The sequence below is a fragment of the Amphiprion ocellaris genome, chromosome 16 (genome assembly GCF_022539595.1).
Source record: "Amphiprion ocellaris isolate individual 3 ecotype Okinawa chromosome 16, ASM2253959v1, whole genome shotgun sequence".
Classification (NCBI taxonomy): Eukaryota; Metazoa; Chordata; class Actinopteri; family Pomacentridae; genus Amphiprion; species Amphiprion ocellaris.
This window is the reverse complement of record NC_072781.1, coordinates 19,363,479-19,389,914: the sequence shown is the minus strand read 5'-3', so window position 1 is coordinate 19,389,914 and position 26,436 is coordinate 19,363,479. Positions and strand designations below refer to the sequence as shown.

Below are 26,436 nucleotides of genomic sequence, written 5' to 3'. Positions count from 1 at the left end.
CCCACCCCACCTCCCCTTTAAAACTAACTATTTAGTGATCATGAGCATATACAGTCTACCATCATGAGGAGGCTTCTTACCACAGGGGGCGTCTTATCCTGATTTACCAAACAACCGTAGTTTTAAAAAAAAACATACCCAGGATGTAGCTGACTAAATGTAAGGGGGTTCAAAGCTATTTTGTGACATGGATACAAACCAGTTATTACAACAGATTTGCGGTTTACTGTCAGCTCAGTGTCCAGTGGCAGAAAAGTTTCGCTTCTGTCTCATGTCAACACCGGAACCGTCCTCCCTTTCTTTACACTGAGCGCCAGCTGACGATCACCCGACTTTTAACCCCGGTAGAGTTAATCAGTACAAGAGGGAGCGAGTTGAAATGCTGGAAACTACAGCAGCCCTGCGGAGCTCTTTGTAGCTGTCTGCAGCTGGAAGCGATCGATGGATTTCCACCAACTTTGCACTTTTGAAACTTTCCAGCAGCTCTGGAGTCACTACGGTTATGGAGGAAACTTCCCAGACGTGATCGAGCAGGAGTTCAGACGGATTAAAGGTAATGATCGTGTTGGATGTTGTGCAGAAGTGACAGGACGGTCGCTGTCTGACTGCTTACATTACATGGCTGCTGTGGTGCTGTCAACAGGCGCTACATACCTGGACCATGCAGCAGCCCCTCTGTACCCAGAGTCTCTGGTCAGGGACTACTGCAGGGACATTTCAACTAATGTCTACGGTGAGACAAGCCATATAAAATCATCTGATATTATTTTTATGTGGTCATTTTTCATTCAGCTGTAAAATCCAAAGCTTTTAAGTCTTTATTCCCCCCAATAGGAAACCCTCACAGCCATAACCCCAGCAGCAGACTGACACACGACACTGTGGAGGGGGTGAGATACAGGTAAAGTCTGCGCCTTCCCTCTGAAGCCCCCATAATAGGCCAATGACTCCTCTGAATGGTGCTTTGAAGGATTTAAATGAGTCAAAAAATCTGAACATTTTCTTACAGGGTATTGCAGCATTTTAACACCACCCCTGAGGAGTACTCTGTGATTTTCACTTCTGGTTGTACAGCCGCTCTCAAATTAGTGGCTGAGAGCTTTCCCTGGAGGCCACCAACTGAGAGCGAGGCAGGGAGTCACTTCTGCTACCTCACAGACAGCCATACCTCTGTAGTTGGCATGAGAGGGCTGACTTCTGGCCAGGGGGTAGTTGCCCTGCCTGTCTCCCCGCTGGAATTGGAAAACAGATCAAAAGATGAGGCTCAAGGTGAAGATGTTATTTGCGAGACACCGCACCTCTTCTGCTACCCAGCACAAAGCAACTTCTCTGGGAGGAGGTACCCCCTTAGCCATGTGAAAAGCATCCAAGCGAGATGCCTTTACCCAGCATGTGACCACCAAGGCCGCTGGTTTGTGCTGCTCGACGCAGCCTCTTATGTCAGTTGTTCCTCTCTAAACCTACAGGACTGCCCCGCTGATTTCATTTCCATCTCTTTCTACAAGATGTTTGGCTTCCCTACAGGTCTGGGGGCCCTTCTTGTCCGCAACGACGCAGCAGGCATACTGAAAAAGACTTATTTTGGAGGAGGCACAGCAGCAGCTTACCTTTCAGGAGAAGATTATTATGTGCAGGCGGCAAACATTTCTGACAGGTAGAGTACCGTACAAGCCTGTCAAATCCTACATATTCGTGGAGAATTCACACTTCCCTGTATTTTTATACCGCAATGCAATGTTTTCTTTCTCCGTGATAAAGATTTGAAGATGGAACTGTCGCTTTCTTGGACATCATCGCTGTAAATCACGGGTTTGAAGCTCTTTACAGGATCACAGGTGCTGTGACAGAGCATATTATTTCACAGAAGAACACTAAATCCCTCATTTAATAGCACAATCTGAATGCATATGCTGGTTCTTCATGATGATAATCTGCTTCAGGTTAACACCAAAAATGTTTCCAATTTTATCCCAATTTTTTTGCCTTCAGGGAGCATGCACAATATCCAGCAGCACACGTTCGGGTTGGCACGCTACTCATACGTGCTGCTGTCAAGTCTTTGCCATGGCAACGGGAGACCGGTGGCTCAGATGTACACTGAAGGCCAGTTTGAGAGTCCGATCACACAGGGCGCAATTCTGAACTTCAACCTCATGGATTCTAATGGACAGATAATTGGGTATTCACAGGTGCATGTGATAATGAGATTTATTTATGTTTCATAACAGTTAAGTATTACATGTTTATGCATACAAAATACTGGTAGGTGTTATAGCAAATCCTCTGTTGCCCTCAGGTAGACAGAATGGCCAGTCTGTACAATATTCATGTGCGCACAGGTTGCTTCTGCAACACGGGGGCCTGCCAATCCTTCCTTGGGATCACCAACGAGCAGATGAAGAGGAACCTGCAGGTGAGCGATGAAAGAATAGGAAAAATGTCAAGGTCTGTTAAGGGGCATGTGTTGGTAGAATGAAGCACTGTCTTTTTCTCTTCAAGGCTGGCCACGTCTGCGGAGACAGCATCGACCTAGTGGATGGCCAGCCGACCGGATCAATTCGAGTGTCCTTTGGCTACATGTCAACATTTGAAGACTGTCAAAAGTTCCTGAACTTTGTTGCTGAGTGCTTCGTAGAGAAACCGGTCACGGTGGACCAAGAGAGGATGCAGAAGCTAAAAACAGCCACAACAGCATCAGAGGCCTCCAAAGAATATCCTTTAATAAAAGTTACTAATGGAGAAATATATAAAGTAGAGGAAAAGAAGCCCACGGAAGCATCACTGAAGGGATTTGGACACAGAGACTCAAACAGCCATGGGGAGGCTTATACTCTAACCAACATCTACATATATCCCATCAAGTCTTGTGGAGCGTATGAGGTTTGAGCACTTTCCTTCGCTTCTTTTTTTCTGTCCCCATCTCCTCTCTGTTCCTTTCACTCTACCTGCTTTGATTTGACTCCGTGCTGTTCTTCATACAGGTCCACGACTGGCCGGTGGGACCGCTGGGTTTACTGTACGACAGAGGCTGGATGGTGGTGAATGAAAACGGCGTGTGCCTGAGTCAGAAGAGAGAGACACGTTTATGCCTCATTCGCCCACAAGTGCACCTTCCCTCAAACAAATTGCTCCTGCAGGCATCAGGTCAGACGGTCTGTCCACGGCTCACTGAGAATAAATACACTGCTTAACAAAAGAAATTTCAATCACTCGGATTTTCTGCTATAAATTTTTTAGAGCAGTTTCGTCTTTCTTTTTTTCTTCTGTTGCCCTACAGGGATGGATACCATTTCGGTTCCTTTGGAAAACAACACTCAATTGCACACAGGCATTCGGGTGTGTCACAGTAAAGTTTGTGGTGACAGGTGAGCTGGCAATGCTAAGACATCTGAAAGCAGCAGCTGCTAGAAATATTGTGACACATATCATTTGTTCCCTATTTTCCACTCATATTAATGCTTTCTCTCCCTGCATTGTTCTCCCTGCTACCTTTTTTTCAGTGGATGGCATTATAAGGCCTCTCTCTCGCAGCTTTTTATGAAATTCCTTCTGCTTACCAATTTTTTTTAAGGGAAAAACAATGAGCAAGAGATGATATTAATCTCTTCTGACAGATCACCACATGACGAGTCACCGGTTAAAAAAAGCTATTCATCCAGTGATTCTTGGATTAGATGTCGCACCAAATAGTAAAAAGCATCAAAACTCTGTAGATTTCCCCGGGGTCTCCTGAATATAATCCTCTTCCTTCCCCCAGGGTGGAGACTGTCGACTGTGGGGACGAGGCTGCATCGTGGCTTTCAGACTTCCTTGGACAGCCGTGCCGCCTGATAAGACAAAGACCTGATTTCACCCGAGAAATGAAAAAGAGGCTTGGCGGAGGTACATATATAAGCATTTCACCTGCTTTGCCCTGCTTTTCTTTGTTCACTCCGCATTTGTCTGTCGTGGTGTACATGAGCAATGGTGTGGTGCTTGTAGCTGTAACCTTGCACTCCCTCCTGCTGGGCCCTTGGAATTTACAAATGCCATATTTTCAGGTTTTACTGAATTTGTATTGTTAATTTTTAAAAAAAAAAAATCTGTAGTTATGAATATGTATACAAGTGATTCTCAGCCAGGTATGTGTGTGTCTCAGGTAGATTAGAAATTGCTTGGTATTTTTTAAAATGCTTAAAGGGTGATTTGGGAGAAAGAGTGAGCACATTTAAATAGTTTACATGTGACAGATTTACTGTCCCTCTCGCTCCCACTGTCTCCTTTATCCCCATTTCCTCCACCTATCATATGCATGAGCCTGGGCACGCACAAGCTCGAACATGCACAGGACATGCTGGAATTGTGTTTTGTGGAGCGGTTTAAGCCGCTTTGTTGTTTACAGAGTGAGGGCGTGTGTACAAACACCAGATTTTATATCAGCAGACAGAACGGGCAACTAGCAAAGTTAGTAAAATAATAAAAACATTCATTTATGAGCATTCAAGTTTTACAAAGAAATAAATCAGCAAAAATAGCAGCACCTGGAAGTAAAATGCAATAAAATTAGAACCTGAACTGCACAGAGCATATGAAGATCGACAAACCCTCCATGACATCACCAGTAGTTTTCTTGAAGAGCAGTTTTGATGATGATTGCTACCTGCCAGTCAAAGAGACCACACCCTTAACAAGAAAAGCACTCAGAGAGCGCAGTTCTCTACCAAGGCTGCTCAGTTGTATCATTTTCAGTGGCTGAAATCTTGAAAAAAATCGTGGCAGAAATCACGGCACTATAGAATGCGGCCATTTAATATAGATGTACCCACAACAAAATGGCCTTGCGCTGAGCACAGGCGTGTGTTATGATGTGTACATTATGTATGGATACCAAATCGCGTGACCTAAATATGTAGCAGGCGGCAAGAATTGATGGGACTCGGAAATACCTCCACAATTTAATCAGTTGTTCCTTGTATAGTTCAGACTGATAAGTCCTGATAAGTCCACAACTTTTGATTTTTTGTAGGATCGCAATCATGTGATCGTGAGCAGGCAGCTGACGTGTTCACTTGTTGTCGTAGTTACTGTGACGCCGTGCCGGTATCTCACAGTGATACAGAAATCTTCATTAAATCCATGGATCCAGACTATAAGCCACATCCCTGCCAAAATCTAATCAGTTTGTCCTTGTGTCATTTCTGACCTTCCCTGAAAATTTCATCCAAATCCATTGACTAATATTGCTATCAAACAGACAGCCAGACAAAACGTACGCTGATCGTCACATAACTCTGCTGCATTCCTTGGCGGAGTAAATATGCACATTTTAAACAGGTGAGCTATGTAAAAGTTCACTAGATAATCAGGAAAATGAACTAACTGTTTTTTGCACCAGGCTGTAAACACATTAAATTTGGACATTTTAACACTGGGGTCTATGGTAAGGGGCTGCACAGTGATTTGGTGGTCAGCACTGTCGCCTTGCCACGTCCCGGCCTGGGATCTTTCTGCATGGAGTTTGCATGTTCTCCCTGTGCATGTGTGGGTTTTCTCTGGGTTCTCCGTCTTCCTCCCTCAGTCCAAGGACATGCTGAGGTTAACCGGTGATTCTAAATTGTGCGTAGGTGTGAATGTGAGTATGATTGTTTGTCTCTGTGTAGCCCTGTGATAGACTGGTGACCTGTCAATGGTGTAGACCTGCCTTTGCACTAAGTCAGCTGGGATAGACTCCAGCCCTGTGACCCTAATGAGGATCAAGCAGTGCATACATTACTAGTAAAAGTTTGGACACACCTTCTCATTCAGTGGTTTTTATTATTGTAGATTAATACTGAAGACATCAAAACTACAAAATAATACATATGGAATTATGTTGTAAACAAAAAAGTGTTAATCTTCAGTATTAATCTACAATGTAGAAAATAATATAAATAAATAAAAAGCACTGAATGAGAAGGTATGTCCAAACTGTTGACTGGTAGTGTAGGTTATGGATTAATGGATAGTTTATGGCGATTGGCTCAGTTTTGGTACCAGCCTCAAGTGGGCATTTGAGGAACTGCAGTTTTGGTCCGTCCAATGTTGCCTCCATTTCTCAGCTGGTGGGAATTAAATGATGAAGTAGTGCCCGCAACTTTATTACTGTGTAGCCATGACTTTCAGTAATATTGATTAATAAGCATGAGGAAACTGCGAGGTGAATAAATGGTTGTTGTCAGGCAATTTCACCTTATCATATGATATGGAAGCCTCTGCATGTTACTATTTGTAATGCTTAATTAATCAGAATGTCCTGCAAGCACAGGGGGTTGTTCCAGTGGGAAAGTGGAGATAAAGTCACAGAATGCACCAAAGAATCCACAGTGGCTGGAGCACAGTGGACAATACCTAGAACTACACAAAAATGTCATCACAGACAAAGAATGATTTATTTTTTAATAACTAGATTATTCACAATAATTACCCAAAGTCACGAGGGAAAGGTGCATAGAATCAGCTGTTTGCAGTCTGCTGCCCTCTCTCTCATTTGTATGTGGACTGCTACAATGAGGGAAAAGCAGAATATGCCCAATTTCTAACCACGAAAAGCAAGCAGACTAATGGACTGCAGTAAGTGCTCTGTCTGTCTGTCTATCAATCTCCTCCCCTTCTTTTCACTGCTATCACAGTGCTGTACCTAAACACAACAAACACTGCTTTCCGTGGTTTCTAAACAACAGTAGACAACAGGATATGAATACTCTTCATCACAACATTGAAATGAAATGAAATGAAATGAAATCAAACTTATCAAAGCGTTGTGTGTGATATTAGCAATTCACAGTACTGTCAGTGAACTGATGTCATATCTTGTGGTGACACTTTACTGATCAAGTTTCCATGTCTTATTAATGTTTGGCCACAATTTAGTTCCCTCATTCTTGCACATTACTATCAGTGGCCATTTGCTCAGTAATGCATGGTCCTGCAGTATGTTTCCTATCACTGTCACCAGGAGGGCTCTCAAAGCTATTTTCCTGAATACATCTAAGGAAGACATATAGTGCTATTGAGTTGCATTATGGGAAATGTAGTATCCAGTGTTTCGTGAGCTTGTCTAAACTTCGAGACTACAAATGAGGGTATCTCCTCCCCTGGTGCAAAGACTTTGACCTTTCTACTTTAAATCTATCTTTGCAAGGCTCCAGAATTTCCTGACTTTTAGTCTGTGCTGTGGGTTAAGCTCCAGAAATGCTACATTTCTTACATCCTTCATTTCACATAATGCAATGGATCAATCTTTTCATGTAATCCTCCCTGACTGGTGAATGTCTTTCATCATTTGTAACTGAGCGTGAGATACCACCAATGACATCATCAAGGCCTTTCTCTCAGGTTTTAGTCTGCTCCCTGCAGAGTCACAAGGAACTTTACGCAACCGTTTTTACAGCCGAGCACTTCTCCTCAGGACAAGTGAACTAAACCTCGTGAGTAAAATCTTTAATATCTGTAACTCTGATAGGTCTTTACTGGCAATGTTTCAGGTAAGTAAGTGGGGCTGCTTTCTGGCATTATTGAATTCACTGAGAATTTTTGCCTCCATGATGAATTTCCCTCTTGTCTTTCATTCACTAGATGAGCCAGATGCTATCGTAATAGTTTTTTTCAATTGAATTTACAGAATAGTCATTATGTTGTAGTACATATTGATATTTGACAATCTCATCACAAGCCCCATTTAGTAGCTGCTCTTTCTTGACATTTCTCAGATGAAGTTAAATCAATTGTCACTTGTCATTGTTTCATTTTCTGAGCTTTTCAAGGACGCAGCTTTGAGCAGTGTAGACAGTGAGGATTTTATCCATATCACCCACCACTAGCTCATGTTAACACTAATTAATGTTGACTTGTGAGTGCACATTTTGATCCATACAGACAAATGAACCTATATCACACATTTTCCACCATCTGTGTTACAGCAAAAGCTTATTTTTCTGACTTGTTGAGGATGCAGTCTGCTCACATTATAAATCAAAAATGTTTTTCTTAAATGGAACAAATCACTGGGGTAATCTACAAAATCCTTCCCTTGTAGCAACCACCTCCTCATCCCTCTCCCTGGTGAATGAAGCTCAGTATCTCATGATCAACCATGCCAGCGTGGAGCTCATTCAGAAACTAATGAGCAGCAGGTTTGAACACACAATATGTTATTCAAAATATGCAATGCTCCAGTGAAATAGTCAGGATGTGTAGACGCCTTTACATTTACATCACAGTGGATAATTTACGGAGCGGGCAGAAAAACGTGCAATTTCCACATTCCCTCTCTCAGGCAGGACGATTCTGAGGGTGATCAGCTCCTTGACAGGCAGAATGTCATTAGCCGCTTCCGAGCCAATTTAGTCATCGCTGGAGTAGAACCATTTGAGGAGGATAATTGGTCACACTTGATTATTGGCAGCACTCGATTCATGGTGAGCTGACGCTTTGAGATAAAAAATTAAATCTTCAAATGCATTAAAAGCAGTTTGTTTTTTTTAAAATCAATGTGCTCCCTGTGTGATTAACCCAAAGGTTGCAGGTCCATGTGGAAGGTGCCAGATGGTTGGAACAGACCAGGACACTGGGACTAAAACAAAAGAGCCGCTAATGTCCTTGTCTGCTGCTCGCACCGGGAAGGTCAGTCAAAAACAGTTACTAATCCTTCATGTAGATGCCATGGGGGGATAAATTGCACATGTATGACAAGAGCAATCAATTTTTCTGGCATTTTGTGATCTTTTTAGGTGACTTTTGGTGTGTACCTGAGCCATCAGCTTCCAGAAAGCTCTGCTGCAGCCACTGTTCTGTCCGTTGGTTCCCATGTACAGCCTGAGCCACACAGTTCTTGAAGTATTGATCTCCAACATCCTCTTTATTCATTTTGGTGACTATTTTTAGTCCAAATTTCTCCACTTCACATCTTAAAGATCACATGTGGGGAGTTTTGGTAGATGCTTCTCTTTTTTTGTCTGTGCAGCACTTGTGTCCTCTCATGTGCCCTTTTCATATTGTACATTAACATATTTAGTCTATTTTGATGGGAAATGTATGAGAATTATGATTTTTCCCCCCAAACGATGTTCTTAAAATGTGTGCAATAAAGGGGTTGCATAATATTAACTACATGACCAAATTATAGCTTGTGTTCCTTTTATGTGATCCAGAACGTCAGACTTGATGCATAATTGTCCATCCTAGACAGATCTTCCTCTGTTTATTCCTCTGTTTATTCCCACAGAGCTTTATGTATTCTAAACACACCAAAACTGATACTGCTGCCAGAAAACGAAAACATATATATCTCTGTAAAATCAGCACTCTTTATATTCTCCTTACTAGGAGTACACAATATTGGATTTTTGCTGATTTTCAGTATGCCAGTATTGCCCGACTTATTTTACCTGATGGCAGATGCCAATACATGCACGTTTGTTTCATCTAGTTGCTGAGAAAATCAAGTCTCTCCTACAGTGAAATTAAAACATTATTTTGTCTACTTTTATTGTGATGGGCCACTGGCAAATGCAGACTAAAATACAATGCTTTTTTAATGTACAAAATAAGAATTGCTCATGAAAAACATGCAGTATTTATTTGTATGTAACATTTTCAAACAAAACTATAAGAGGCATTGTCTGCCTATCCGTGTAATCAAAACCAAAATCATTTGGGTTTGTGCAAATATTTCATTTTAAAAAGGATAGAAAACTTCCTGAGAAACCGTGAGATTTCAGACAGTGTAATTTTTATTATATCTGCGCACACGTTAAAAAGTTTTTTCCATTGTATTGCTGTTCAACAGTGAAATTTTCTTTACAAAAAAAGACTTGTATGATTGAAAATAGATTGCTAGTAAGTAATGTGCAGGATCCACCAGCCATAATCAACTTTAAGACAGAGAAGTAGCAGATTTTCATCTATTTTCAGTCACAGACTGGAGACGGGGCCACTATGAGACACCAAGGAGCCACGCCCGATGTTCAGCATTAAAAGAAGACACCTTCAAGATCAGTCAGGATGGTGTGAAGCTTGTGTTATCAGGAAAAAGCCATCCAAAAGCAGACCTTTAGAGGATTCACATCACACACCTCCCAGACACCAGGACACATATTGGGCCCAGCTTAGCCAAGTGGCTGGCTCAAACCCCCAGTCACTATCAGGCCTACAAACGACCACAATAGTCCATGGGCCAGACCAGATATTGGTACCATCTCAGGTGACCAAACCTAAGTGGGAAAAAAATGTACATTGGGTTAATATAAGTACATTAGGATGTGATAGCCTTTCCACACTGGCAGCTTTATCACTTTTTTGTGAAACCGTCACATTCAACATAACCGTGGCATTGCACAATTCATTTAACCTTCTGAGGGCACAGTTGCAAAATTACAACATTTTTTAAGGCTTTCTAGCTGTACCTGTTTCTGATTGAATGTACACAAACACTACATATCCCAGCACCCCACACTCTGAACTGCAAAATTGCAGCATTTTTGACAGGAAAATTTTAATACTATAAGACATACCACATTCCAAGTTCAAACAACATGTCTTCCACTGACCTCCGAGTTCTCTCTTTAGGAACAATTTCAACAATTTTACAAGTACTTGACCTACAGTATTGTTTTTCTTCATTCTAAAGATGTTTAGTGATAGAAAATTCACATTATTTTTTTAAAAGTATAATACAGATGAAGAAAAAATTATTAGCCCCCCTAGGAAATTTTAGGGTTTTTTTCAAAAGGTACTGTTAAACAGATCAAGGAATTTTTAACACAGCTTTTCCAAACATCCTAATTTTATTTTGGATGCTTACATTATTTTACTTTGCACACAGAAACAAAATCATTTTACAAAAAACAAAAACTACCAGGGTCAAAATTATCAGCTCCCTTAAGAACCGGCCTTTTTATTGAACCAAAGCACAAACCACCATTGTGCAATCATGTACTTTAATTTTGTAATGCTCACAGATTGTAATCAAGCAATCAATCATGTTAAAACTGGGGGTTGTCCTATACTTTACACACAGTATAAAAACTTCATTAAGTATTTGAGCTATAATTTGAGAAAGCACTATGACAAAAACGAAAACAGAAAAAAGAATTGTTGATGCTTACAAAGCAGGAGAAGAGTCTACAAAGTTCTACCAGCATTTCCAAGTGTCAAAAAGTGGAGTGAGAAATATCAAGAAATTCAAAGACAGCCACACAGTACAGAGCAAGTCTGGCAGAGGTAGGAAGCCAAAGATTTCATTCTCTGGAAAGAAAACATGTGAAAGATGTGTCTAAAGATGTTAGAACAACCACCAAAACACTAGATAATGACTTAGCCAAGTCAGGCATTGTAGTGTCAAAGAAGACTGAACCCTAACCCTCCACTTCTACAGAAGAGACACCTTCAAGCCAGGCTGGAGTCTGCTAAGAACAACCTGGAGAAAGACTGTGAATACTGGAAATGTGTTCTTTGGTCAGATGAGACCAAACTAGAGCTCTTTGGCCATAGAGATGTTCCTTATGTTTGGAGAAAGAAGGGAGAGACGTAGAACCCAAAGAACACTGTCCCCACAGTTAAACACGGTGGTGGCAGTATCATGCTGTGGGGATGCTTCAGTGCGTCTGGAACTGGGAATCTTGTCAAGGTTGAAGGAATTATGAAAAAAGAAGGACATATGAAGATTTTGAAAGAAAATCTCAAGCAGTCAGCTGCTAGATTGGGTCTGGGTCGTCACTTTGTCTTCAACATGACAACGACCCAAAACATATGTCGCTCCTGGTTGAAGATCTACCTCCAGAAGACCAAAGTGAACGTTACTGACTGGCCTGCACAAAGCCCTGACTGGAACTGAAAATCTGTGGAGTCAGCTGAAGACCAGAGTCTATTCCAGAAGACCAACAGATCTGGAGGAGCTTGAGAGATTTGCCAAAGAAGAACTGGCTGGGACTCCTCGGGAGATGTCATGGACTCGTTACAAACTACAACAAACGACAGCAAAAAGGAAACACAACTGACTATTAGGATCAAGGGGGCTAATAATGACCCTGGTAGTTTTTGTTTGTTGCTAAATAGTCTTGTTTCTGTGTGCTAAGTAAAATGATGTAAGCATCCAAAATAAAACTAGGATGTTTGGAAAAGCTATGATAAAAATTCCTTGACCTGTTGAACAGCACTTGGGAATTTTTTGGGAAAAAACAACTAAATGAGTAGGGTCATGAGTAAATACATCAATTGTGCCATCTATATAATAATATACAGTGTCCGTACTGTCTATCTATCTATCTATCTATCTATCTATCTATCTATCTATCTATCTATCTATCTATCTATCTATCTATCTATCTATCTATCTATCTATCTATCTATCTATCTATCTATCTATCTATCTATCTATCTATCTATAGGTTAAAGGTTAACCCTATTAATTTTGGACAGGATTAACAGTATATTAACAGGTACTGTACATCAACCACATGCAACAAGCGTTTGTGCTTCACAAATCAAAAAAACTGCTGCCTTCAGTTTCACATATAAGGAGACACAAAGGAGAATGCCATCTACCAATTAAGAGTCCTCAGACATCAGCAATCATTATGATGTTGAAGCAAAGTCCAAAATGTAGATATGAACAAATTGTAGAGGACTGATATAGTAAAATTCCACTTTTGCAAGTAAAAAAAAAAAAGAAATTTATAATAAAATGATTTTCTTACAGTTTTTTTTTATTGTGTGGAAGTGCATTCTAGCATGGATTGTAATTACAGTCTTGACTTGTTAAGTTAATTAGCATTTTACTGTGGTGTATTCAAAAATTTCATATTAGTACAATTCATTGTAAGATACATATTTTGATATTATTGAATCATCAATGCCAAATCATCTGTGGACTTTGTTAAAAATGAAATGGGAATATTTGCATACACTAAGACTGTTGCAATTTTGCGACATTTTCACAAAATCCTGAAAAATCCCCCAAATTAAAAAGTGTAATTATTTTCTTAAAAACAGTTTAAAACGGAAAAAATACATCAGTAACATCAATGCTTGAGTTTCAGAGGGTTAAATCTTGCAGTATGCAAAGATCACATCTAATATAAGTCAATAATCAAATAAAACTGTGATATATATATATATATATATATATATATATATATATATATATATATATATATATATATATATATATATATATATATATATGTATGTATATATATATATATATATATATATATATATATATATATATATATATATATATATATATATGAGAGCAAAGGGGGAGTTTTTTGGCCATCAGAGTAGACAATATGTAAGCTGGACACCAAACAGTGGACATCATCACAAACACTCTCCCCACTGCGCAACATGGCAGTGGCAGCGTCACAATGCAAGGATGCTTCCAAGCAGCAGACCCTGGGAGGCTTTTAAAGGTACAGCGTAAAATAAATGCGACAAAATACAAGAAAATGCTGAAGGACAATGTGTTTATGTAGATTTTCAGTCATGGTAATCATAGAGCTTTAGTAGAAATCAACTGGACTTCTCCAATAGGTTCTTGAAGACGTCTCACTTTCATCCAAGAGGCTTCTTTAGTTCTAACTTACTGATGGGGAGTTACAGAAAACATAATCACTGCATCTGAATGATAAAGGACATTCCTTTGAGGACAGCAATGTCTGCATTTTGGACAGAGAGGACAGATGGTTTGGAAGGAGTGAAGGAAGCCATGTGTGTCAAACTGGAACAGCTCTCTCTAAACAGAGGAGGGGGTTTGCAAAATCCCTTACCTAATATCAATAGTGCAGTGATTAGATCACTCCCTAGAAAGTTTTACCATCATTAACATCATGAGCCACTTCTAACATGGCAGTAAACTGATGTGCCCCATCACCTGATTGCTGTCTTTGTTTACGGATCATCTGGCTTCACAACAACTCACACCTGAAGGCTGTGAGTCCTGGGTTGTTAATGAGCCACTAGTCATGTGACCTGAAGTGATTGTTTATTCTGGGTGAGAGGTGAAAAGTCTTCAGGAACCTACAAGAGAAGTTCAGTTGATAACAAGGTGAATGTTCTAGAGTAACCTTACTCTGACAGAGCTCGAGCAGTTTTGCAAAGGATGTTGTAAAACTACAATGTCCTGATTGAGATCTGCCCACACAGCCTCAGTGCTTCAAGTGTGGCCAAAGGTGCATTTACTAAATTCTGACTTGATAAGGGTGAATACTTACGCAATCACTTATTTTAATTTTTATATTTTTAATTAATAGACATTACGTTGTAGAAAACTGGTTTTACTTTGACATGAAACTTATTATTATTATTATTATTATTATTATTATTATTATTATTATTATTATTATTATTATTATTATTTAGAAACTGTTGTCTAAAAAGGCAAATTATACTGACCAAGACAAAGAAAAAAAAGGTGAAGTCTTTGAGAGGGGTAAATACCTTTTATTGGGGTCATATCTCCGCCTCTAGACTGTTCGTAGTTATTGCCTCGTCTGAACTTTGAAGGGTGACCAGTGAGTTTCCTCATTCTATACTGCTCATGTATGAGACACACAGAGAGAGAGACTGGTATATTTGCGTGTCGGTTTATATATGTGAAATGGTGCAGATAAATTCTGTATAAATACTTAGATGTAGTGCAGTGTGTGCTGTTTTTAATGTGTTTTGTGATCAGTGAGGCGGTGTTACCTTAAAACCCACCTAGGAAATCTGCACTTCGATCAGACTTGGTCAAAGGTGCAGTTAGACTGCAGGACGGTTATATTCACATCACATTATATTTCTGTCAGATAGCACCGACGGTCAAGGATGAAGAGGAGAAGCGGTAAACAGGACAGCTCAGCCAGGGACGGCCAGAGAACCGGGAGACCCCAGAGGAAGAAGGCGGAACCGTAAGTTACAGCGGCTACCTTACTACAATGTTTGTTTTAGCTTTAATGGTTATGAGAGTAGTTTACCCAGTTGAACATGCCGTTTAAGGGTCAAGTCACAAAGTTAAACATTGTTAGGAATAATTTAGCATAACTTTTGTCATAACTTTGTAAAGTTAAAGGTATAGAAGCATAGGTGTACATTACGGCTGAACATTAAACACACAAACAGTGGCCTAGGTCTGCTATACAAGTCGGGTTTTTCTCGTCTTCTTCCTCAAACGCAATTTTGTGCATTCTGGTGGTTGTTCATGTAACAATTTGTGCCTTTTCTGCATCAATTTGTGGCGGAGATTTAATGTATTTTTCAACAGTGGACGTCTTCTGAATATAAACTCTCCTGTTGTCCTCATATGTAGGCACCAAAAAATATTGTTTCCTTGTCTGAAAAAAATCCCAAAATTCTGCAAAAACATTCCCCAAATGTCTGAAAATATGCAAAACCTTCAGGAAGAAAATTCCAATAATTCCTTAAAAATTTCCCTTAAAAGTTTTATTTCAAAAAAATCCCCCAACATTTCTTTTTTTTCCACCAAAAAATGTTCAAAGAGTTACCAAAAATGTTGAACATGTGGACATCAGAAGTTTCACTGTGAAAATATATATTTTTTCCCACATTTTCAAACTTTTAAACGGGCCAATTTTGACCCGCAGGACAACATGAGGGTTAAGGAGGATGAAGCCCTCAAATCGACTTTTAAAAAGTAATACCATTCAATTGAATTTAAATCTATGTATATACCCACCACTGTGGTTAGCGCTTTTGTCTTACAGCTAGAAGATCCCTGGTTCGTGTCCCCCCACAGTCCAAAAACATGCTGAGGTTAATTAGTAACTCTAAATTGTCCGTAGGTGTGAATGCGAGTGTGATTGTATGTCTGACATGTATGGGAGTGACATCCCAGCAACCATGCTTATGGTAGACTATGGCTTAGTGCATAGATCAGGGGTGTCAAACTCATTTTAGTTCAGGGGCCACATTCAGTCCAATGAGATTTCAAAATCAGAGCATAATAACCTATAAATAACTTTACATTTTTCCTTTGTTTTAGTGCAAAAAGCACATTCTGATTTTTTTTACACTAAACATTATGAGCAACCTGTTCAGTTTCAACAATATTATGCCTCAGTTTATCATTTACACATTACAACTTACAGATCACAGAGTGTCTACAAAGGAACACAACATTTATTAACATTTATTTAGTCACAGGGATCTGAAACTGGACAATAGTATTTTACTTTACGATCAAAATGGCAAAAGTCCAACAAAAACACGAAAACGACAAAATCTGACAAAAATGAGACAAATGACATGAAACAAAATAAAAAAGGGACAAAAAATTTGACAAAAAAGTTACTAAGAGACACGAAAATAAGACAAAAAACACAAGCGAGACAAAAAACCCAAAACGACAAAAAAAGATACAAAACAATGAATAAAGCAAAACACAACATGACAAAACTAAGACAAAAAAACACAATTGAGACAAAAAGGAAACACAAAGAGACAAAAACGAGAATACAGCAAAAAAATGAGACAAAAACAAGACAAAAAACAACAAAACCAAGACAAACTATTACAAAAATGAGACAAAAACAAGACAAAAAACAACAAAACCAAGACAAACTATTACAAAAATGAGACACAAAATGACAAAAGAACATTGAACAATCTAGTATTTACTTTATGATCAAAGCAACTTGTCGTGGTCTAGAAATTGTTCTAAATTTATAGTTTTAGAAATTTACAATTTGCAGTTAGTGTCTTCTCTGTAATTTTTACACATTTTCAAAGTCGTCTCGCAGGCCGGATTGGACCCTCTGGAGGGCTGTTTTTGGCCCACGGGATGCATGTTTGACACCCCTGACATAGATAAATAGACCGAAAGATAGATGTAGGCAAACTTGCAATAGGGCAATGTAGAGTAGGAGAGGGCATGGAGCAAATGTGCAGTGCGAATATTAAATGCATCTAGTATAACCTTCCTGTACTTTGGTCTAAATATCTGAACCTGCAAGTGGTTCACAGAGTTAACATTTTAAATCCCCGTCCACTTGTTGAACACTCATCAATGTCAATCGGTTACATATTACTGCAAAGTTTTACTTCTGCTTACTGCCTTAAAATAGCTGAGATTTACCTCTAAACCACTGCTTCAGCACGCCATCTTACTATGGCTCTGCTTAAACACAGTAACAATACTCTATGCTGCACAGCGGCAAGACGTACTATTGGAATAATTCAGCTGCAATAACCACACGTAAATCTCCACCCTGCAAGTTGACAGGATTGGTCCCTCACTTTTGTTCCACATGAAACCCTGGAAGTCTATATTTGTGCTTTTGAACCCTTGAGTTTGTCATCAGTACACTGCAGTTTCAAGTTTCAACCATGATGTTGACTGTTTATTTCATGTGTGATATGTCTTTTAGCATGTAATACACATCATATAGACATGTTGGTAAATTATAAAACGATTTAAAATATACATTGTGTATGTAATGTACGGATGAACAAGAAATCTAAATGGAAAACATGTTCTTACTGTAACGTGTTACGAAGTAGTACCAGGAATTTTCAGAATAGTAAAGTATTACAATTACATTGATTATATTAGTAAAACATTTGCGTGAAATGAGCAGACAGCTGTTCTCTAGAGTAAAGTAAGCCGAAGGTTGCATTAAATCATGCTGCAGTTGTGCATTCAGTAAAAATCTAATATGAGCTTTTGAACATATTTTTTAGAAAAGGTTTGCAAGGGAATGGTAATGTAAAGGTGTTACCTCTAGACAGTCTGATAGCTTGTGGAATAAATGACCTCCTATATGTTTCCCTTGAGCCATGTAGAGAGATCAGTCTCCAAGTAAAAGGGCTCTTCTGGCTGATTAGAGTGTTAATGGAGGGGGTGGGATGTATTGTCCATTAATTGGCAATAGTCTGAACAGCATCCTTTTTTCTGCCGTTGCCTCCAGGGAGTCTAGACTGACTCCAACGACAGCCTGCCTTCTTGATTAGATCGTTCAGTTCTTCTCTTCCATATTAATGTTTCTATATTAACGCTGCCACCACATCCTGGTAGGACATGTGCGGAGCAGCTCAGTTCATGCAAGCGGGTTTGAGAATACATTCCTTTGTGCAATCTGCTGCACTGGGTTCACAGTGCCTTCAGTGCTTCTCTGAGGACTGACATTTGTTTCTCAGGTTTTGCCTGAACGCTGCTGCAGGTGGTTCTTTTTGCACCACTAAACAAAGTCATCCACTCACCCTCCTCGCACTTGATACACCTCACATTTGCTGAGTCATCCTAAACTTCTGCAGAGGTGTAACTAAAGTTAGATGTAGTGGATAAAGTGGGATGGTGGGAGCAAAAAGTTTTCCAGTGTTGCTGTCGTGTTGATTTAACATTGTGACGCTTGCACAAATAGCACAAAGTAGCGCACCAATTATTAACAGTTATAATTGTTAGAAATTACATGATGGTGATGCATAGTGCTCATAGTCAGGGATGCATGATATTGGCTTGTTGCCTACATCAAATATGCCAATATTTTCAAATTCATTTTTGAATTCTGATGCCAATATATGCACATATTTTTCCACCTAATTGCAGAGAATATCAAGTCTCTGATGGAGAGGAATTACCATATTATTATACTTGCTCTTAACGTAATGGCCCACTGGCAGACATAAAATACGTTTTGGAAATGTACACATTCACCGGGAAAAATAAGAGAACTACTTCAACATTAAAATATACCAGATTTATTCAGACAAAACTGGAAAAATGTCATGCCTGTCAGTGTTCATTTTGTACGATGCTAATCATGTTGCCAGTAATCGTCCATCACTACTGTAGTTGGTTGTGTTTGGTTTAGTTCTAAAAATTCAAACACAATAATTTTTCCACAAGATACTTCATGTAGTACACTGGTCAGTAGTAACATTACTTTTCTCTCTCTCTCTGCTTGTTTTTAGGTCCCGCTGGGGGCTAAAAAGGGGCTTATTGGTCCTCTTTGTTGTCTTCATTTTGGTGCCTGTCTCCTACATAATGCTCCCAGAATTAATCCAGCACTTTGTTTACACTCACCGGGGTGAGTGAATATCCTCTCTGCTTCTTGGACGTACTGTAAATCCTCAGTTGCTCACCAGAAAAGAAACTCCTCTCTTCTTTCCCTGTTTGTAGTCAGAGTGCCGTTCTTTGTTGACCTCAGCCGACCTGCTGATCTCTCCCTTAATCACACCATCAACATGTACTTAACATCAGAGGAGGGAATTTCCCTCGGTGTATGGTGAGTATAAGCCAAGAGAAATTTTTTTTCCTTCTGTTTTCCTAACAAAGATATTAAACGACTTATACCGAAGGACAATGCTTGTTTTTTAATGATCCCATTATCAGCTGTATCTCTAAGCGATGCATTGTTTTGAACTGGCTTAGGTACACTGTTCCTGAAAGTCGGTGGAAAGAGGCACAAGGGAAGGACTTACCATGGTATGAGAATGCTTTAAGCGATGGAAGTCCAGTTTTCATATATCTTCACGGGAACACAGGCACAAGGTATGATAAATAATGCATTTATTGCAGTTGGTTCGTGAAAATGCGGAGAGTAAAGGCTCCACACTGCTGGACATATTCTATGTTCTTTTTTTTTTTTAGAATAACATGATTTGTTGGCACTTATGTTTGTTAATCTTTCCTACAGGGCAGCCACTCATCGGGTGGGAGTGGCAAAAGTGAGTAATCGCCAACACAAACATATTAATCTTCTGGAGGTCTGATATGAAAAACTTGCTTGCCATTCTGATGACAAATAAACGTTACATGTCAACAGGTATTGAGTGCGCTTGGATATCACGTGCTGGTGCCTGACTACAGAGGTTGGTGCAGGAGAAAGATTTATGATTCTAGTGACATATTTTCCATCTCTGTGCTCCTTTGCCTCCATATTGATTGTAATGTACATCCTTCTTACAATGATTTACTATCATTTGCAGTCGCATGATCAATGTAGAATAATATAGTTTTGATTGATGAGTTATTTGCTGTAAGGCAGTCAAAAGACAACAGTTCAACTTTAGGTCAGTGTCAGTGCAGGTTTTCCTCTTAGTGACTGCCACCTTGTGGCAGTGAACAGCAGCTGCGTTATTTGTCAGTGAGAAGGAATTAATGCAAGAAACATTGGCAGGTTTTGGAGACTCCACTGGGGAGCCGACTGAAGCTGGTCTGACCACTGATGCCCTGTGTGTGTACAACTGGGTGAAAGCACGCAGTGGAAACAGCCTAGTCGTCTTCTGGGGACACTCTCTTGGCACTGGGTATGTAAGAAAAGACTCTCGATCTGCTGCATTTTACTCATGCAGGCACACTTTTATACAAGTAAAAATGACACAGGTTATTGTTGTAGCAACTGTTTTGAATAGATATTGCATGCTCATCATTTGACTATAATTAACTCTGAGGTATTAGGCTGCGACATTTACACTTCAATGGCATTTTTTTTTCCAAAGGTGCGTAGTCTTTTTCTAAAGGTAAAAGAAATATCGGCTTCTGTCATCAGTAGAATACATGGTATCTTCTTGACTGAAGTGGTTAGCACACAGCTGCCGTCTGTAACACTTTGCAGTTTATTGCTCAGTTTGCATCATGAAAATGAATCGAATAAAAAATGGAGTTTAAACTTTCATTGTCCATTTTATTGCAATTATTTCACAAGTGGTTTTCACAAATAGTTGTCTCTTAGTTTAGCGTTTAATTGTTTTTGGTTGTGATGTTGCTTCAGAATTAGATTTTTGTACACAATAAAAAATGACTTAGTGTCCTAGTTTTGCATTTTTGTGTTTTGTACTTGTGGTTAGACTGCACCGTTAGCACCCAAGGGAGCCTACAGTGAGACACAGACCCAGTGGCACAGTCACTTTATATATAACGTAGTGTATCTGACCTCACAATAATTTATGAGTGACTTTATAGGTGTTAAGTACTATTAAAATGCTGCAAACTATATATTTTATATAACATTACTATAATAATGTTGTCTTTCTTTCATGAATGGGAGGAGAGTCATGCTCCAAAAAATATTTGAAGGCTGCTACTCCATAATTTGAACAACATTACACTGGCCTGTGGCTTTAGTCTATGAATAATTTTCATATATGTCTCCAAACTCATGGAGAATATGGTAGCAGTAAATTATTGTGTAGTCAGATGTGCTACATACTTACAGTGATTGTGCTACTGGGGTGGTCAGTGGCTGACACTTAAACCAAAAGTGCAAAACATAGGAATATAAATGTGCAATATACACTACCAGTCAAAAGTTTGGACACACCTTCTCATTTAATGTTTTTTCTTTATTTTCATGACTATTTATATTGTAGATTCTCACTGAAGGCATCAAAACTATGAATGAACACATATGGAATAATGTAAACAAAAAGTGTGAAATAAGGCAAAACACATTTTATATTTTAGATTCTTCAAAATAGCCACCCTTTACTTTGATTACTGCTTTGCGCACTCTTGGCATTCTCTCCATGAGCTTCATGAGGTAGTCACCTGAAATGGTTTTTCAACAGTCTTGAAGGAGTTCCCAGAGATGCTGAGCACTTGTTGGCCCTTTTGCCTTCAGTCTGCGGTCCATCTCATCCCAAACCATCTGGATTGGGTTTAGGTCAGGTGACTGTGGAGGCCAGATCATCCGACACGCCACTCCATCACTCTCCTTCTTGGTCAAATAGCCCTTACACAGCCTGGAGGTGTGTTTGGGGTCATTGTCCTGTTGAAAAAAAAAATGATGGTACAACTAAACTCAAACCGGATGGGATGAGATGTTGCTGCAGGATGCTGTGGTAGCCATGCTGGTTCAGTGTGCCTTCAGTTTTTTTGTTTGTTTTTAAAGTTACTTTTTTGGCCTTTTATCGGCTTTTATTGGATAGGCGCAGTGAGAGAGAGACAGAAAACGGGAGAAGAGTCAGGGGAAGACATGCAGCAAAGGGCCACGAGCGGGACTCGAACCCAGACCAGCTGCATCAGGGACCAGCCCCTGTACGTGGGTCGCCCGCTCAACGCGTCGAGCTATACAGGCGCCCAGTGTGCCTTCAGTTTTGAATAAATCCCCAACAATGTCACCAGCAAAGCACCCCCACACCATCACACCTCCTCCTCCATGCATCACAAGGGGGAACCATGCATGTAGAGACCATCCATTCACCTTTTTTTTTTTTTTTTTGTCTGCATTTATTCTCATTGTTTAACTCCACAAAAGGGGTGTCAACATTATATGAGACTGAGGCATATTTTAGTCTTGCAGCCAAATATTTTAATATTTAGTGCATGTGTGTGACCATCACCAGCCCTCCCTGAAAGCTAAGCAGACATTCTTTATTAGAATTCCCTATTATGAGCCAGGGAGGGCAGTGATGTACAAGGGAAACAAAGACTGGACAGGACGAACAGGGATAGAAACTAACAGGTGGTGCTATCACAATTAAAGAGTGTGAGGTGGTATGTTATTCCCAACTATTAACTGCCCATCAATGAAACAGAAAAAAATGAAACAACAAAAAACAACACAAAAGAAAAAGAGATTCAATAAATAAATAAACAAACGGTACTGAACACCATAATTGTGGATGTCTTGACAGTATAGAATAGAATAGGCTGGAAGAGGATACTAGTGAAAGAGAGAATGAGTTTAGGGTAGAGACTCTGGAGAGAGTCTCAGCACATTCTGGCGAGTCCGATCAATCGCTGACAATGGGACTCGGCAGGAGCTTGCGAAACCTGATCAAACATGCAAGTGTGAAGGACCCCGAAGCCCAGAACAGCAATCACGGCAAGGCAGGGCTAAGCCAACAGGGCACCCCTTCCCCCTGGGCCGCAGGAGCCACAGGGCGGCGCCCCCAGAGAGCCACCGGGGCCACCGTGAACCACGCGGACCCAGAGAACAAGAGGGAGCAGCTACCGACACCTCCAGTGCGCCAAGACCGACCGAGGCGGCCTGGGGCACGAGGACCCACCCGCCACCCAAACCCCAAGCCCGCCCACCCCATCCCCCACCAGAACGCCCCACCCCACCATAATAAGGATTCTAACAGTTGTCAAATAAGGCTGTCAACTGTGTACCAACGTGACTTCTGCACAACACAACTGATGGTCCCAACCACATTAAGAAGGCAAGAAATTCCACAAAATAACCTTGACAGGGCACACCTGTGAAGTGAAAACCATTCCAGTTGAATACCTCGTGAAGCTCACTGAGAGAAGGCCATGAGTGTGCAAAGGAGTAATCAAATCAAAGGGTAGGTATTTTGAAGAATCTAAAATATAAAACATGTTATTACTTATTTCACACTTTTTGTTTACTACATAATTTCATACACTATATTGCCAAAAATATTCGCTCACCTGCCTTGACTCGCATATGAACCTAAGTGACATCCCATTCCTAATCCATAGGGTTCAATATGACATCGGTCCACCCTTTGCAGCTATAACAGCTTCAACTCTTCTGGGAAGGCTGTCCACAAGGTTTAGGAGTGTGTTTATGGGAATTTTTCACCATTCTTCCAGAAGCACATTTGTGAGGTCACACACTGATGTTGGACCAGAAGGCCTGGTTCTCAGTCTCTATCGGGTTGAGGTCAGGACTCTGTGCAGGCCAGTCACGTTCATCCACACCAGACTCTGTCATCCATGTCTTTATGGACCTTGCTTTGTGCACTGGTGCACAATCATGTTGGAAGAGGAAGGGGCCAGCTCCAAACTGTTCCCACAAAGTTGGGAGCATGGAATTGTCCAAAATGTCTTGGTATGCTGAAGCATTCAGAGTTCCTTTCACTGGAACTAAGGGGCCAAGCACAGCTCCTGAAAAACAACCCCACACCATAATCCCCCCTCCACCAAACTTTACACTTGGCACAATGCAGTCCGACAAGTATCGTTCTCCTGGTAACCGCCAAACCCAGACTCGTCCATCAGATTCCCAGATGGAGAAGCGTGATTCGTCACTCCAGAGAACGTGTCTCCACTGCTCTAGAGTCCAGTGGTGGCGTGCTTTACACCACTGCATCCGACGCTTTGCATTGCACTTGGTGATGTATGGCTGGATGCAGCTGCTTGGCCATGGAAACCCATTCCATGAAGCTCTCTGCTGAAGCACTGTTCTTGAGCTAATCTGAAGGCCACATGAAGTTTGAAGGTCTGTAGCAATTGACTCTGCAGAAAGTAGGCGACCTCTTGGCACTATGTGCCTCAGCATCCGCTGACCCCGCTCCGTCAGTTTATGTGGCCTACCACTTCGTGGCTGAGTTGCTGTCGTTCCCATACACTTCCACTTTCTTATAGTACAGCTGACACTTGACTGTGGAATATTTAGGAGCGAGGAAATGTCACGACTGGATTTGTTGCACAGCTGGCATCCTATCACAGTTCCACGCTGGAATTCACTGAGCTCCTGAGAGCGATCCATTCTTTCACAAATGTTTGTAAAAGCAGTCTGCATGTCTAGGTGCTTGATTTTATACACCTGTGGCCATGGAAGTGATTGGAACACCTGATTCTAATTATTTAGATGGGTGAGTGAATACTTTTGGCAATATAGTGTATGTGTTCATAAATAGTTTTGATGCCTTCAGTGAGAATCTACAATGTAAATAGTTGTGAAAATAAAGAAAAACCATTCAATGAGAAGGTATGTTCAAACTTTTGACTGGTGGTGTATATGTAATTTTTGATTTTTGTTCAAAAATGTAATTCTTAAGTAGCAAACTAAAACTTGAACAATTAAAAATTAAATCGAGAGACAATTCTCTATTTGTGATTTAATTTTAAAAATCGCCAACAAAACTTTCAACTCATTTTTTATTTGATTCATTTTTATGGTATGAATTAAACAAATTGCCACAAAGCACTGCAGGGATCCAGCCACGTTAAACTTGCCAACATCACTAACAGCTGACATGCAAACCAGACAAACTGAACATGTTGCTCTATGTTTCTGTGCAGAGTGTCCACCAACACTGCAGTCAAAATGGTTCAGCAAGGTAGGTTTTACTATCAGTGAAATCTGTCAGAAATATAGAAGGATGTGACTGCCAACATCTCAGTACGATGACTGTTTCCTCTTCTCTTCAGGTGTGGTTTTCGATGGTGTGATCCTGGAAGGTGCATTCAATAGTGCTCGACAGAAGATTCCAATTAATCCTTTTTTTTGGGTAGACTCATCTAACCTAAAACTTGTCATATTTGGTGTGTTTATTTCTTGCATCACACATAACTATATTGTTTATTTCTTTGTGTTTAAAGTATTACTGGAAATTCCCAGGCGTTGGATACCTTTTCAAAGAACCATGGGCAGAAAATAAAGTTGTCTTTCCTACTGAAGAGAAGTAAGTTGTTATACAAAACAGTCGAATCTTAACTGATGAATAATTTTATTGGTATAACTAGTAAAATGCAATGTCTTGATATGGTTTTGTTATTTTGCAGTTTGAAGAAAATGAAAAGTCCAATACTTTTCCTTCATTCAGAGGACGATCACATGGTTCCTCTTCCGATTGTTCAGCAGGTATTCCAGCACAGACGGCTACTTTTCAGTTAATATAAACTGAAAGCAGTATTTGCATTATAGCTTTAACTGATTAAGTGTCTCCTCTAGGAACTTTTCTTGTCTTAGTTTTACTGAACTGTTTTGCCTTTACTCTCCTAGATGTATGAGGTTGCAGCAAGTGCCCAGACTACAGAGCGAGTGAAGCTGGTGACATTTGAGGGTTCTCTGGGATATCTACACAACGGCTTATACAGAGACCCCCGTCTGCCCGACATCATAAAGTGAGAAAACATTTCAGTGACAGTCCTTAAACTAATTACTGTCTATACTTAACAAATCTGTGTCTGGTTAATGATCAGTTTCATTTCTGCATGTGTACTCATCATGTCTCCTCTACAGGAGGTTTGTGCTGTCGTTGTGATGTCCGAAAAATGACTGAAGCAGAAATCTGGAGATGAGCTGCACTTTTTTCATTTAATCTCTTTTAATTGATTTCCTTTGTATACTGACTGTGTTGCATAAATATGTCATGTATTTTATGAACCCAGAAAATGTAATTTTGAATGTGTTGAATGTTTGTTATTTTAGGAAATACCACTCAGGAATTGATTGCAAAGTGTGTTTTTAAGTGAATGACAATTGTTTAAGATTGTTAACTGCTGATTTTTATCATTGTTATTATTAAAATTTGAAGTGTAATGAGGATAAGACAGTAGGTGCCCTCTGCTGTTCTATGATGCTAATGCTCATCTACTGTTTAATACCACATAATCATACTGTTAATCCAAGGCTTCGGGTGTTTAGGTGACAGTGATAGCTCAGAATAACTCAAGGAGAGTAGTTTTCTCTCTTATCACAAGTGCAGTTTTAGAAAAAAAAGTCTGAAATTATGTTGCTTTGACTACTGACTAAAGACAGCATTTAGATAAGTTCAGAG

At 40.0% G+C, this 26,436-nt stretch overlaps 2 protein-coding genes across 6 annotated transcripts; both read left to right on the top strand.

The window, feature by feature from the left end:
* The first annotated feature begins 101 nt into the window (after positions 1 to 101).
* Positions 102 to 9,128, top strand: mocos (molybdenum cofactor sulfurase). 3 transcript variants are annotated; one of them, XM_023277096.3, is made up of 15 exons: positions 106 to 553; positions 644 to 733; positions 835 to 901; positions 1,010 to 1,654; positions 1,759 to 1,835; positions 1,990 to 2,189; positions 2,297 to 2,413; positions 2,500 to 2,880; positions 2,982 to 3,144; positions 3,278 to 3,365; positions 3,758 to 3,882; positions 8,054 to 8,150; positions 8,294 to 8,435; positions 8,536 to 8,640; positions 8,748 to 9,128. In XM_023277096.3, the coding sequence occupies exons 1-15, from the start codon at positions 442 to 444 to the stop codon at positions 8,850 to 8,852; spliced, it is 2,514 nt and encodes an 837-aa protein (XP_023132864.2). In that variant the 5' UTR covers positions 106 to 441; the 3' UTR covers positions 8,853 to 9,128. The 3 variants fall into 3 exon arrangements, 2 of the variants coding, with proteins under 2 accessions (XP_054874835.1, XP_023132864.2); XR_008604426.1 differs by lacking the exons at positions 8,536 to 8,640; positions 8,748 to 9,128 and adding an exon at positions 7,354 to 7,445 and having other exon boundaries at positions 102 to 553; positions 8,294 to 8,431; XM_055018860.1 differs by lacking the exons at positions 8,054 to 8,150; positions 8,294 to 8,435; positions 8,536 to 8,640; positions 8,748 to 9,128 and adding an exon at positions 7,354 to 7,878 and having other exon boundaries at positions 102 to 553.
* Positions 9,129 to 14,573: 5,445 nt separating this feature from the next.
* Positions 14,574 to 26,209, top strand: si:ch211-117n7.7 (Monoacylglycerol lipase ABHD12-like). 3 transcript variants are annotated; one of them, XR_008604385.1, is made up of 13 exons: positions 14,574 to 14,909; positions 18,928 to 19,043; positions 19,136 to 19,241; positions 19,388 to 19,507; positions 19,653 to 19,683; positions 19,782 to 19,827; positions 20,136 to 20,265; positions 24,956 to 24,993; positions 25,085 to 25,164; positions 25,256 to 25,338; positions 25,439 to 25,545; positions 25,659 to 25,780; positions 25,899 to 25,926. XR_008604385.1 is itself a non-coding variant. In XM_023277113.3 (13 exons), exons 1-13 carry the CDS (start codon positions 14,827 to 14,829, stop codon positions 25,918 to 25,920), a joined length of 1,056 nt encoding a protein of 351 aa, XP_023132881.1. In that variant the 5' UTR covers positions 14,577 to 14,826; the 3' UTR covers positions 25,921 to 26,209. The 3 variants fall into 3 exon arrangements, 1 of the variants encoding a protein (XP_023132881.1); XR_002746507.3 differs by having other exon boundaries at positions 14,575 to 14,909; positions 25,439 to 25,513; positions 25,899 to 26,209; XM_023277113.3 differs by having other exon boundaries at positions 14,577 to 14,909; positions 25,439 to 25,517; positions 25,899 to 26,209.
* The last annotated feature ends 227 nt before the right edge of the window (positions 26,210 to 26,436 follow it).

Excerpts from the sequence above, each read along its gene's own strand:
- mocos (XM_023277096.3), top strand. The coding sequence starts at position 442 with ATGGATTTCCACCAACTTTGCACTTTTGAAACTTTCCAGCAGCTCTGG. Across the intron at positions 3,145-3,277 it reads ATTGCTCCTGCAGGCATCAG|GGATGGATACCATTTCGGTT; the intron begins GTCAGACGGTCT and ends GTTGCCCTACAG. Across the intron at positions 8,436-8,535 it reads TTGGCAGCACTCGATTCATG|GTTGCAGGTCCATGTGGAAG; the intron begins GTGAGCTGACGC and ends ATTAACCCAAAG.
- si:ch211-117n7.7 (XM_023277113.3), top strand. The coding sequence starts at position 14,827 with ATGAAGAGGAGAAGCGGTAAACAGGACAGCTCAGCCAGGGACGGCCAG. Across the intron at positions 19,508-19,652 it reads CACGGGAACACAGGCACAAG|GGCAGCCACTCATCGGGTGG; the intron begins GTATGATAAATA and ends TCTTTCCTACAG. Across the intron at positions 19,684-19,781 it reads ATCGGGTGGGAGTGGCAAAA|GTATTGAGTGCGCTTGGATA; the intron begins GTGAGTAATCGC and ends ACATGTCAACAG.